The sequence below is a fragment of the Pleurodeles waltl genome, chromosome 5 (assembly GCF_031143425.1).
Source record: "Pleurodeles waltl isolate 20211129_DDA chromosome 5, aPleWal1.hap1.20221129, whole genome shotgun sequence".
In the NCBI taxonomy this organism is placed as follows: Eukaryota; Metazoa; Chordata; class Amphibia; order Caudata; family Salamandridae; genus Pleurodeles; species Pleurodeles waltl.
The window spans coordinates 279,563,728-279,578,294 of NC_090444.1; the positions used below are offsets into that span (position 1 = coordinate 279,563,728).

Here is a 14,567-nt window from a genome sequence, read left to right on the forward strand (position 1 = left end):
GGTAGCAAGTGAGTCAAACAATCTTGAACTTTGACCTGGCTACCACCACCAGCTAGTGGTGATTTCTAATAAAGGACTGTACATTAGGAAATTGTGGATTTATTGTGTTTATTTATTTATTAGTTGTAATGCACAGCAGGTGCCTGGGGTCCGTCCTCTAGGCGCAGTACACAAGTAAAGATGTAATAATCAAAAAAGCGTGTGTGAATTCAGTTTGTCAGAGAGGAGAACAAAGCGATGCTGTGACAGATAATAAGACATTTGAAACCAGAATTATCCATAGATACATAGAAGGATGGGCCTGGAGTAAAAGCATGGGAAGGTGACACAAAAAGTGGGGCGGGGTAGGTGGCAGGGAGAGGTGGAGAGATTGAAAGGTAAGGAAGAAGATCAGCTCAGATTTTAGTTACATGCGCATTTTGCTGCGGAATACAAGCTGCGCTTCACATCAGCGGACTGCAGAGCGAAATATTTCAGAAATGTCTGTGTTCCTGGCTAACATAAGACTGAAATTTTGGCCTGGACTAGACGTATTACAACAGCACAACATATGATCTGCCTCTGTCTGCAGTGGCAGACTGGGCAAAAAAACAATGGAATGCAATGGTGTCCGAGTAATTACCATTGGCTGAGATTACTTCACACCTTCCACCCAACACATTTTTGCTTTGTGTTTTCAAAGTGGATTCTGACTTGTCAAAGCAATTGAAGCTGTCACAAAGATGTCTTCACAGAAAGATAAGAGAGAGCACAGCGTTGTGTTGCTTAGATCCGAGTCATATAGCCAGGATGATATGTTTATGTAGAATGGTGAGAGTGGAGCAAGAGAGTAAAACAAGGAGAAGGGGATGATATATAAAAAAAAAAAAGTTGGCGAAGGAAGGAACGTAAAAAGAAGATGGAAGAAGCCAGAAGGAGAATGGCACAGGTAAGCAGTGCTGGCGAAGCACACACGCTTTGGAATGTGGAAGAAACCAACCCATGGGTAGGTTCAAATCAACAAAAGGGCAGGAATGTAAAAAAATGTAGAGCCTGTGGAAGTCACCCTTGAAAGAGTTCAGTGAGAAGAAAATGCAGCTGCACCCGGTGCACAAAAGCACAGTAAAACAAGTGGCAAGCTCATCATGGAAAATCCAACTATTGCACCAAAACGGCCATTGTCTTGCTCACCTCATCAGATCCACCCAGATTGAGGCCTTTGGAGATTTCATGTTACTGGTTGGTCGTTTTATGTTCTTCTTAGTTTAATACGAAGCTGTGTTCCTGCTTTTTGGGCCTTCTTGCTGTGATTGTGCTGTTTTTCCTTTGCAGCCACAACATAGTGTGTGAGAAGTCGTGTCTGGCATGAATCAGTGTACCTGTCAATCATTACTGGAGAAGTTCTCTTATTTGGAGGGTGGTATTTCTATTTGCTTGTTTAGTGTGGGTGTTCATGCTGAGGTTGTTAATTAAGTAGGCATCCGTGATTCTTTGTGTATTTTCAGTATATGACTCACATTTAAAAGAGGCATCTAAGTGGTACGCCCGCGGGTACTGAGGTTAGCCGCTCCAAGGTGGCGCACACTTTTTGATGGATGGGGATCTTGTACGGCTGTAAGGAGAGGTTGTGGTCACCAAGCAGATTCTTGAGCAACAACAGTCTGAGAAAGTAGACGAGAAAGACCAGTGGAATTCCAAACATAATTCAGTAGTATTTTAAGCCTGGGTTGAATGTTTTATTCAGTGTTCCCTTATCCTTCTCAATGGGTGCACATATAATGCCGGTGTGGTACCTGAGGTGCCAGTGGCACTTTGAATTAAGCCAGCCATGGCCCCATCCTTTCTTCTCCAGGAGCACCTGTGCCTGACCACTAAGCATCTAAGCTTTCTGATCCAGACACAAGACCTGCATCTAGTTGTGAGTGATGATTCCGTAGAAGGAGATCTGGAGGTCTGGTGATCAATGGGTGTTGGGGGGAGTGCCATCCGAATAATTAAACAGACCAAACACAGTACCACGGCTAAATCTGAATCAAAATGCAACAATTAAAGTTTCATGCACAGCGTAATGCTTTATACCTCTTGTTAGGTTTAGACATCCATTTAGCAGCTGCCATTTGACTGAACAAGTTGATCTACTAACAAACTCACATATCCTCTGCTCAAATCATCTCATACTAATACTAATACTATACTCATATTTCCCTATGCTAATCCACAACTCATCATTTTGTGTTCCGTAGTAGCGTGCTTCTCGCCAAAAAAGCACTTCAACACCTCATCAGGGGTAGTAAGCGCTATATAAATACAATTACAATTGCAATTACAATCCCGTGTTCAACAGGAGTCATGTTATAGAAAGTTCCCAGAGAGCAAACAATTGTATTTGTCTTTTTTTTAACCCTGGTGCACTTTGGTATTACTGTAAGGGCTCTATATGCATGTCTTCTGTAATATAGATTATGCTGGCACACCTTTTACACTTGCTCGGCCCACTGGGGCATGCATTAATTTACATGTGCCATGGCATTATGGAAATAGAGGATCAATTTTGCTTTTAGGTCTGAGCCATATTACAGGTGCTGGCAGTGGGGCAAACAGGCAATCAGGAGGCACACTGATTGCATGTCAGATATGAAGTGACTCTGTCAGTGCACCCCTCTCTGCCTAATGGTGCCTATTGGAAGGGGGCATACGGGTCACAGGGACCACCCAGGAATCCACCCACATGCAGGTGCAGTCACATACTGCAGCTGCTTCCTTGGGATCCCTGCCCTTTCCTCAAAGTGCTGTTGTTCCTTCTGCGTTGAGAGTTGGACTGATAATTTGCAACAACTGGTCATTCCATTCCTGCACTGGGGATGTCACATTTTTTTGTTATGTAGCGTAATATCCTTGCATGCACTGGGCAAAAGCAATTGAGGGCATTCCTGGCAAAGACAGGAACAATGAGCAATTTTACATAAGGCTACAAGTATGACAACAGCTTTATATTTTAGTTAGGGAGCAGTAACTACTCTAACGGCGCCTCAGACTGTGTCTCTTGACATTGATACCACGTGAAAGGGGATGTTGATACATTCTGTCCCATCAGAGTTCTCAAAGGCACTGAAAAAACTAAAGAACAAAGCCTGGCACCAGTGCTTAATTTGAGCTGGTGGTTTCTGGTGCAGGGCACTGGCACTTCTTTTTGAGGGCCGGCACTGAGTTTTCTGCATCAGGCAATTATGGCGAGCAAAAGACATATGGGAACGGCAGAGGAAGAGAAAGAACGAAAAGCGCAAAAAGGAAGAAAGCAGAAAGCTGAAGGAGCGAACGGAAGGCGCAGGGAATGTCTGTTAGTGGATTAAAGAGGCCCGAGATGGTTTTAGGATTTCGCTGCCTCGGTGTTCTGTGCTCACACATTTAAATGCAGCAGCCACGTGTTTCAGAGGAAAGCTCTGAGCACTGGCTCATTTTTACTTACAAATTAACCACTGCCTGGCACAAAATCTCCAAATGTGCCCTGCTAGTATAATGTGATGTCAGCAACTGGGAAACAACTCAGGCTCAGATCAAGGTTGTTCTGGACATTCAAGCCCAAAGCCAGCTGAGCTTTCATGTGGCTTCTGCTGGCTACCCACGCTGGAACATTATGCGCCAAGAATGAAAGACAAAGAATTAACTTTTGATACTATATAGTGGCTGAATTGCACAATGTGAAACTACAAAAACCAAGGGTGATTTCTGGGTTCGCAGCTCAACCAAATTGTGGGACTATTTTATTTCGCAGTCTGCCTTTTCTTCATTATCACATATAAAAGCATCTTCAAATACTTGAATTTGGGATGTACACTGTAAAAAATGCTCTCTTCTACTTGATTGAATACCCTATATTGCTGCACTACGTATAAGAAAAATCTAGGCCATCTATAGGGTGCACACGAGAACTGATTTGCCTTTTTATTCACTAATGGCGTTGTGAGGGGGCAGTGGGAAATGCTTGGAAGTCCATGAAGAATTCTAACTTTTTTTAATGCCTCTCGTGTAGTGATATAATCTGATGTACTAAGTGGAAAAGCTTGTGGATGTTAAAGAAATACAGTTTTTTTTATTTTAAAGAGGCTTTGTTGTAGGTTTTCATGGTGTTTGTTGTGAGATGTACTGTGCAAATATTTTAGGTCTCGGTTCAAGCATGTGCTCTTAGAGGCAAGCCAGACCCATGAATGGGCTGCGGTCCGGCGCTCCTTTTTAATTTGTTGGCTCGTCCATCTCTACCAAAATACCCTCCCCAAAAGGCTGGACAAATATTTATTACACACTTATTAATCTCTATGGATTTTCTCTTCCAGCCTTAGCTATTGACACCGAAAAGGCATTTTTGTATTTTCAATATAATTTTTACTCTAGTGAGGAACAAAGATGTCCAATTATGGCAGAGGCAGTAAAATGCCTCCATTATTTGTTAGGTTGCACTTGAATCCATATGCTTTAACACACCTGAAAAGTGTGATTTGCAAAATAAACCCCAGGAATGGAGACGCTGGCTGGACTCGTCTGGCCTCCCTACTGCTCATTGCTAAAACCACATTCCTGCCGCGGGCCTCGCCGCCTTCCAGGAAACCCTCTCTCCCTTCATTGGAGGCCCCGCGAGAGCACCACGCAGTGCGTGGCTTGATTGACGTGACACCAGTGTATGTCCGACTTAATAGCAATCTTAATTAGCCCATCGTGAGGGATGTCATTCTTCCAAACAAGCCATCAAAAACGTAATAAACGCTGTCCAGTCACTTCTTTTTCTTGCTCAGAAGCACATGTTGTTCAGTTCCAGTAACAGATGTTTGTTATTTTTCCGTCTTTTATGTTTTACGTCACCCACCTTACTTCGTCGTTACATGTAACTCGCGTGCTTCTTAATGTAATCTGTACCTCAACAGAGACTGCTTTTGCTTGTAGGTGATGCTTGCTGAGCTGAAAGGAAAGGATGAAGTATATGCTGTGAAAGTCCTCAAGAAAGACGTAATTCTTCAAGATGATGACGTGGATTGCACTATGACGGAAAAGAGGATTTTGGCATTGGCACGAAAACATCCTTACCTGACACAACTCTATTGCTGCTTCCAAACAAAGGTATGAATTGGGCCTGCTCCGGCGGGTGTGCACTGACTGCCCACGGGGTGATGAGCTGATGGGAAATGTATGCGGCGGACAATCATATGTGGTCGAATCCTAGTCTCGCGACCTTGCCGTTTTGAAACGTCGTGCTGTGTTAATGACTTTAGAGTCTTTGTTTTTCAAGAAGTGTATGCTAATATAAAGCAGTGGATACAATCTCAAAAACGTCGATTCAGATTGATTTACGCGGGATCCATATGAACGGCAAGCCGTTGAAATCCTAAACAGATATAGGGGATAATAAAGTCAAATACTCCGTCACAAACTTGACCGATATCCCGTCCGCCCTTGTATGATCCCATTATATCCCGCGGGGGTCGTAATGCGGCGGACGGAATGTCCGTCAGATTTGTGACAGAGTATTCGCTCCGCCAAGACCTAAATCAGGCCCTAAATGTCAAAACCTTGTCACAAACACGAGGTGGCAGTGTTGCACCAGTAATACGTAGGTTTCTGCTTTCAAGTATTACTTGCCTTGCTGGAAGCAATCATTTTGCAGACTGCATCGACTGACCTGATTTTGTAGAAAATAAGAGACGGCGAGATAGATAACTTGCCTTTAAGGTCGTTTTACTAGTCATGTTTTGTATGAGCTGGTAATGTGTATCTATTTAAGAGCTTTTGTGCACGTACCCACAGTCGCCTAAACACAAAGTGCTACTATTAAGGTTTTTTTATATAGCGCTTCAAATCTCACAACTGCCTTTTCTAGGCGCTGTGTGTATTAGTACCCAGTTCAATGATATTTGGTTTACGGACTTCATAACGGTACATGGCTAACTTGGTATTCTCAGGATAGGGACTGGAGACCCGAGTATCATAGCAGAGCTTTGTGGGCGTACAACTCGCTCAGCCATTTGGCTGGCACGACAGAAAGCTGCTTTCAGGCAGGGTGACCAGCCCCATAGCAGCTCCTCCAGTTATACATTTAAGGGCGCACTACTCTTAAACGAGGTGTGGTCAGTGCTGATGGATGAAAAGCCCTCCGCTTTCACCGAGGACCATTTTTATTCGCAATTGAAAAGTGCACTCCAATGCTAGATTTGGAAAACATTTACTCCAGAAACCCAGAAGGTAAGATGGGGATCAAAGTGTGGCAGAGGAGAGTGCAGAGTCAGGACGGACTGAGTTTAAAAAGCAGAGTCTGAAGGGCAACTTATATATTTATTTAAATAAAATGAGTGCTGCAAAGTAATTGACTACAAGGAGAAAGACAGTAAATCTGTTCTAACTAACTTATCTAAATATTTGACTGCCACAGAGATCTCTGTGTGCCCAGCAATTCTGAGGGGTTTGCAGAAGTGGTAAGATAACTGGTGGTTAATGAGGTTCTGGTAGAGTTCTGTGTTTTGTCAGTCACAGTTTTGACTCATAAAATAGCACAGAGGGTTAATGTGACTGCTGCAAAGCACACTGTGTAACGTGTAGATCGCAGGTTTCTACTTTATGTAGATAAGTAAGTGGGCCACTACCCTTTGACACTGCATTTTGTTACTTACAGTTCATAAGTTGCAATCCTCCGAAAATAGCACAGGGATCTGTTTATCAGCATCGAAGAGCTCCATGCAAACTGTGACTCGTGGGTTTAGAGCTTTATTGTCTTTTTCTAAATCTAGTTTTATTCTAAAATTGCAAAGAAGGTTTTCTTTGCAAATTAATAAAGGGCCTGGTTTACATCTTGGCGGAGGGACTACTCTGTCACAGACGTGAAGGATATCCTGTCCACCTTATTATGATCTCCATAGGATATCATGGGATCATAATAAGGCAAACAGGATATCAGATATCAGTCATGTTTGTGCCAGAGTATTCTCCTCCGCAAAACTCTAAATCAGGCCCAAAGTCTTGTTGGGACACACAACCCTGTTCACCGCGTACCGTTTTACATCATGACTTTGTGTTTCTCCCTACCATTCACTCTTAACATATAGGCCCTCATTAAGAGTTCCGCCCGGGAAACTCTTCCCGCCCTCAGACCGCCTGTGGTGCCTGAGCCCCACCGGCCCTAATAGGAACTCACTGCAGGGCCTTAACATTGATCCCGGCTCATAATGGAGCCGGCGCCAATGTGGTGGTGCAGTGGGTGCAGCAGCACCTGTCACGCATTCCACTGCCTGTAATTCGGGCAGTAGAATGCATGATGGGGCTGTGCATGGGGACCCCTGCACTGGCCATGGGCCGCCTGAATCCCTCATTCTACCATGGCGGTGTGAACCGCCATGGAAAGGCTGGCGGATGGGGATTCCTAATCCCCATGGCGGCGCTGCAAGCAGCGCTTCCCTGGAGAATTTGTAACCGCTAGGACCGCCAGGCTGCCGGCGTGTGGCAGCCTGGCGGTGTCGGTGGTCCGACTGTGGCGCTCCGCCACGGTCATACTGTGGCGGTCCCGCTGCCAGCCTGTTGGCGGTGGGACCGCCACCGCGAGTCTGGCATTCATGCAACCGCCAGACTCGTAATGACCACCATAATGTCAATATGTGATTCCTACCCCTTATAACCCTCATTGTCTTATGTTACATATCCTGTAAATTGATTTACAAATGTATATGATTTTAGTCTTTGTATATGATGTAAAGTGGTTTGACCCCATACACTCAGATGAGTAGTGCTATAACAGTAGTAAATAAATAAAAAAATCAGTGTGTACAATTTAAATAATTATTTGTGTAATTACTCATACTCACAGATACGCGGTGCACCCCATGCAAGCACATCTCTTGTATGGGGGGAGCTGTTTTGAATAAAGTCAATAGCCTGCCTCAAAGTCCTAGTTTCTCTAAAGTACTTGTGTAGTGAGTACAAGCTGCGCGCCTCTGGTTCCTTCCATTGCATTGGCATCCAGGAGTTAGTCTCCAGACGGCTTCCATGTGAGTGGTGCTTTGGCTTTCTTTTCCGATCAGACTTTATTGGTATACGAATTGCAAACCCTTAATTAAGAAATAAGCCTAGGTTTCAGCATCATTCACATTTCAACATTCAAAAAGAAAATTATTCTGAGCTGGATAAATTTAGGCATGAGTGAACGCGCTCGGCGCTGGAAAGTAGGGACATCCCTCCAGATCTTGGTCTGACGCTATTTCTGGCCCGGTTCTGGAATCCGGCCAACCTGGTTAAATATGTTGAATTTGCCCTGGTTGTGTCATTTTCCGGTGACAGAAACAAAAATCAGCAGCACCTGCACGATGTCTCATTTCCACTTGGAGCAGCATCCTGCAGGCGGGGGGTGGAATTTCTTATTTTCTCTTCCAGTCGGGCTGATGGCAAAGGCCTGATTCAAACAGCATCAGCCCCTCAAGCTCTTGCCCCTATAACAATGGACTCCTTGTAGGACTCTCAAAGTCTAGGGTAGCAGCCTGAAGGGCAGTAGTCCTTGCCGCGGGAGGTCTAGCTGATGGTAAGCGCCACGAGGATCTCATCATCCAACTGATAATCGCCCATGGCTCACACTCTGAGCCAGAGGCTGTTCAGGATTACCTACGAGTTAGTACATTTGAACTCCCCAAAATACCTAACAGAAGTTTAAGACATCCAGGGGCGCCCGCTCCTTTGGTCGCAGAATGGGGGAATGCCCAGACATCCATAGAGGTAATAAACAGAGGTCCATCATTTGGGCCCTCTCTGGAGCTGCTCCCACACCCTGGAACTCACTGAATGTCTCCGTAGGACAAGTGACAAGAATCAATATTTTCACAGTCAAACCTAAGGACTTCCTAACTCAAAGAGCTGGTCCTGTTAAGGCGATGCAAGTGATCACTATCTCCAGAGTTTGTTTACTCAGTTTTTCCTCTTCCTTAAATTGTGTAATATATGTTTGTAAGAATCTTTCTCTGCACAAAAAATCGATTGTTAATTTCTATACTACTTCGTTCTTTTATTTTTAATTTCTGTATAGTGATCTGTTGCCATTGAGGCCTGTTCCGCTCTATAGAAAGCCATGTATAATATATTACCATTAAAAAGTGATAATATCGCAGTTTTGACTTACATTAATGTAATGTCTACGGACCAACCATGACCCCCAGCAGTGGGTTACTGAATGTAGTGTGAGGTTTTAGTTCATGCCTGACCCTCATACCATGCATATCCAACAAATGTCTGCTGCCTAAGGAGTGTTTTTTAATTAGCTGGCCAGCATCACAGAGTAATAATGTTTTACCTCCCAGGCAGCAGGGAGGCTCCACCGATACCAATCGCAACATGAATATTGACATTCCACAAATTTTCCAATGTTCTTAAGAAAAATAGAATTGTTGTTTATTGGCCATAGTTGACTCTCTCTGGGACCTGTGCAAGTCTAGGCCTGAGGCTTTCCTAGGTCTAGCCAGAGTGAACCAGTTTAGTGGATTCTTGGGTTTTGCAAAAAGTACACTTTCTGCGCTGTTTTTTTGCTTTGTTTTGTGTAATTAGCTGCTTGTTGTCACAGAACTTCCTGAAAAAATATTTGAATACTTACTGTGTTATTAATAGACAGTGGCTTTTCATATTTGCAACAACTGCTGAGCTGAAGGAATACTGCCTTCTTTGTTCCGTACATATTTTGTACGTACTAAATATTTCAGTGTTATTGTAACGTGCTAACATCTCCAGTGCTGCTGCTTCAGAATGCATTTTGCAGGTAGCCTGTATTACACATTCCTGTCTCTGATTGCTCCCCATTGTTCCTGTTCTAGATCTCTTGCCTGTAAACACAGTGCTTAATTTGAGCCTTTGGTTTCCGGGTGCTTGGCACAGGCACTTTATTGTCAACACCAGCACTTATGACAGCCTGCCACATGGTGGTGCTGTTTGTCTAATTTTGTGATGAGCACAACAACAATATACATTAAAATGACTAATACTTGCCACCCAAAACTATAAGAATATCTTGGGCAAAAGATATTAGTCACTGTTAATGTTTATTGAAAGTCTGAACTGTCACACTTGTAGGAGTGTGAGTGTTAGTTGTGTTTGTACAATCATTGGCAGCGATGGAAGATGCGATGGGTGGTGCAAGCTGCATCTGCCTCTCGACCAGGGCAGTGGCACTTATTCCTTTACAAATTAAGCACTGCCTAAAGGCCTAGTTCCACAGATGGGGGAAGTGTGTGGGCCTAATGGAGGGTTACTTTAGGTTCAATATTGGATAAATACAGATTAAATCTGAGGCAGAGACTCAGATTGGCCTTTGTCGACTGATTAACGTAGTTCAGTGTAGTGTAGCTGCAATGCACAATTTAGATTGGGTGTGTAAATCTCTCACCATAGCAATTTGATTAGTGTGCCTTTCCCCATTTAGTTTCAGTTCATCAACTAACAGTGTGAGGTGCATTTCAGTTTGTGTTGACACTGTACGGAGACATGGGTGAAATATAAATTATGCCAGAAAAAAACTTGCCCTATGCGATTTCCATTATTTTTTTAACCTGAGCTCACCTGATGTAAAAAAATAAAAAGTCTTGCAAGATTCCAGTTTGCATTGAAAATGTCTCACTGAGACATATACTGCTCGAAGCAGTCTCCTTCTGATATCTCAAAGTTTTGTTGTTGTTTTTTTTACTCTGGGTGCGCACACAGATAAAAAGTATGCAGGATATGTATAAATACATTTGATTCTAAAAGTGTATATATGTGAAATTTTCATGCAGTTTAAAAAAAAAAAATCCGCAGGAAAAAATTACTCAGTTTTGCACATCCCGGTGTGTCATTATAATAGCATAGTAAACATTACTTATGCTATGGATTGGTGTAAGTTAGGTTTTTCTGTTAGTTGAAGTCTTCTCTGATTTTTTCTGTTTTTGGTCTTCCACTGGAACAGTGAAGGTCGATTTCTGTGCTCAGTGTTGAGCTGACAGTGTTCAAGAGTTTGTCATTGTTCTCTTAATACTCTCCTACCATCATTCAGCCACTTTTTGGCGAAGATTGTGTGACCATTTGAAAATCTGACCACTCTAGCTGGCGCATAGTCTGACAGCAGCTTTTGGAGGAAGCTTGGACCCATTTTGCATTAGGCATCATGCACACGGTTTCGAATTTTTTATTTGGGTCCTCACTGGCACCTGAATGAGAAAACAAGAGCTTTCGTGGTTGGGCTAGTCTCTGGATAGGTAGGATACGCCTGGCAGCATGATGTTAAATATGTTACCGTGTATGCAAGAGTGTTTTTAGAAGGCATGGGCCTGTTTTGTAGCAGTAATTACCTCACCCATCACAAGCACTCTGGCTAATTTTATGGTTTAATTCAAATCTGTGCATAATTAGTAGGCCTGGGACGAACTCGTAGAGTTTCTCTCTGTGGAATTTCATGGAGTTACATAAAAATCTCGCAAGATTCCACAAAGTTTTGTGAGTGGGCAGAATCCGGGCATGTTGCACTGCTCTTACTGATTAATAGCACCAGGAGTGTGTTCTGCAATGTATAAACAGTGCGAACTGCACCACGCAGTGTCCCAGAGGGTGCTGCTTCTTTGTGTCACTCAGGTAGATTTTCTCACTGCAAACGGTTGTGACGTGCCACGAGCGCCCGCGTTAAGAAATCTCGCCAAGAGGTGTTGTAACACCCTAATATCATGCAAGGAGATGCAGATTCTTGCTTGCACTTGCCAACTTATCGTTTGCGAGCCACACATGAGAAAAAACTCTGCCATGCAGCAGTTGATAGAGCGGAGTGGGCAAAACTCTGCGAACTTTGCCGGCGGAGCAGAGTTTTTCGTCTGACCCTAATTATTATCAAGCTTCTTGAATTTTAGGTTGTGACTCTCAGTTATGCGTGCCAGCAAGCAAATACAGTATATGTATAGAGCAACAGTGAAAAATACAAAGGGCACTGCTGAATGTTGCACATGGCTTTGTATTTTATGACTTGAATGACCCCTCAAATTTGCTGAAGGGGACCAGGAAGTAACAATTTCATACACTCACAAGCTGTTTCAAAAATCCCCAACTGTCCCTTTATTCTTGATCAGCACTTCATTGGTGATCAAGGCATAGACTGCTTAGAGAGCAGGGATGAAGTCCATCCTCCATTCCATGCTGCACCAAATGAATATCCCTTTTGAGAAATATCTTTTAAGCATTTTAAATAGTATTATTTTCTTGTTATCCCTGATCCTAGACTTGCACTTGGTTTGTTCATCAGTTTGCTAATGCTCTGCTGTGATGAGATGTTTTTGTATGGTTTATTTTCATCTTGTGTTACCAGTTCTTCGTAAGGTAGTAGTTTATCTGGAAACTGATAATCTGTTAATGGACAGGCTATGTTAGAAATTGGGTCTGTAGTTGGCAGAACTTTGCACCCTGTCCCATTGGGGACCACAATCCTAGTCAGGGTAAGTCAGACACACATGTAAATTAACCTGTGCTCACCTTCTGGTAGCTTGGCACAGAGCAGGTAGGCTTAACTTAGGAGATAAAGTGTAAAGTATTTGTGCAACACTTAAAGCAGTAAAACAGTGAAAACACCACACACAAATAATCCACAGGTTAGAAACACAGAGCTTGATTTAATGAACAAACAAGACCAAAAAGACAAAAATACAATTAGTAGAAGTCGCTATATGAATTTTTAAAGAATATCTGCAAATTTAATGCTTAAATGTGTAAAGCGCCAACCGGGGCTATCTGGTTGCACTAGACCAGGTCATATCTGAAAAGTCAAGCTGTCTGTGATGGAGCGCCGGTCGGTTACAGGGACCAACCTTATCCCACTGAAAAAGTACCTTTGGGATGGAGTCTGCGTTGTAGTCGAAGTCGTTATGTGAGGAGCATAGGAGGTGATGCACAGATGATGCATCAGTTTAGTTTTGCGCAGTCAAGGATGCATTGTCGATGAACCCTTGGTGCTGAAGTTGATGCATCATCATCGAGACACGCAGCCAGTGAAGTGAAGGAGATGCATTGCGACTGAGGGCAGTGTGCCTATTCTGAGCCGGTTTGCAATGTCCTCGTCCATAGTAGCAGGGGCGATGCATCGGCGCCAGGGAGAGATGCACCGGTTCCAATCGTCGCAGTAATGGTGATGCATGGATTTGTGTAGAAACAGCTGAAGAATCCTTCCAAAGGCCCAGGACTGGACTGACACTTATTGGCAAGGTAGGACACACGATTGGCAGGGTCCACAGGCTGTAGTAGGGTTGAGTGAAGTCTTTGATGTCCCTTAGATTTCAGAACATGAGACAAGCCAGCAAGCCCTTGGAGTCACTTTGGTTCTGAGGATGCAGAGATGCAGGTCTAGTGCTTCTCACTCCCAGGCAAAGAGGGCAGCAGGCAGCAGGGCAGGCATAGCAGCAATGTAGGAGTCCAGCAAAATGACAGTTCCTTCAGCAACACAGCAGTCTTCTTCTTAGCAGAATGTACTCAGGTCCAGAAGTGTACTGATTTAATGGAGTCTGAGGTCCAGTACTAATACCCAGATGTGCCTTTGAAATGAGTGAGACTTCAAAGAGAGGCCTTTGAAGTCCACAAAGTCCCTGCCCTTCATGTCCTGGCTCCAGACTCACTACAAGGGGTTATGGAACCCTATGTGTAGGCTCAGGGCCCATTTGGTGTGTCAGCTTCTCTGTCCCGACCTGCCCAGGGTGACCCATCAACATACAGATGGCCGCTTAGTCACACATAAGCTCCCTTTGTATGTGGCTGTCTGGGGGGAATGCAGAAGAGCCCAGCTGTCACTCACCCAGATGTGTATTCAGAGACAGAGACAAAGGCACTAGATGATTTAAAGTAAGAAAATGCTAACTTTCTAAAAGTGGCATTTTCAAAATTACAATTTAAAATCGACTTCACCATAAGTTGTCATTTTAAATTGTGATTCCAGAGACCCTAAACCTGGGGATCTCATCTCTTCCCAATTGGAGATTACACTTTTAAAATGTAATATGGTAATCCCAATGTTATCCTATTGGAGAGACAGGCCTTGTAGTTGTGAAGAAAAGATTTTAAGAGTTTATCACTACCTGGACATGTAAAAAAAAGTACATGTCCAAGTGTTTAAATACACTGCACCCTGCCCTTGAGGCTGTCCTGGATCTATCTTAGGGGTGACTTGAATGTATTAAAAAGGAAGGTTTGGGCCTGACAAGCGGGTTAACTTGCCATTGCGACATGTCTATTTCTAACTGCACATACAGTCTCTGCAGTGGCAGGCCTGAGCCATGCTTGAAGGGCCACTGCAGTGGGTGGCACAATAATTGCTGCAAGCCCACCAGTAGCATTTAAATTACAGGCCCGGGGCACAGGTAGTGCACTTTACTAGGGACTTATAAGTACATTAAAAATGTCAATTGTGGATAAAGCCAATGTTATCATGTTTTAAGGAAAGAGCATGTGCACTTTAGAACTGGTAAGCAGTGGTAAAGTGCCCAAAGTCCTAAAACCAGCAAAAACAAGGTGAGAAAAACAAGAAGTCAGAGGACAAAAATTTTAGGGGAAACCACATCATGGATGCCAGGTCTAATAGG

The 14,567-nt window shown here is 43.6% G+C and overlaps 1 protein-coding gene across 2 annotated transcripts in view; it reads left to right on the top strand.

Moving 5' to 3' along the window:
* Positions 1-14,567, top strand: part of PRKCE (protein kinase C epsilon) — a 1,050,532-nt gene that overhangs the window by 630,411 nt on the left and 405,554 nt on the right. For both annotated transcript variants that reach the window (XM_069234014.1, XM_069234015.1), the window contains one exon: positions 4,915-5,088. In XM_069234014.1, coding sequence (XP_069090115.1) covers positions 4,915-5,088 — 174 coding nt within the window. The remainder of the gene's footprint in view (positions 1-4,914; positions 5,089-14,567) is intronic.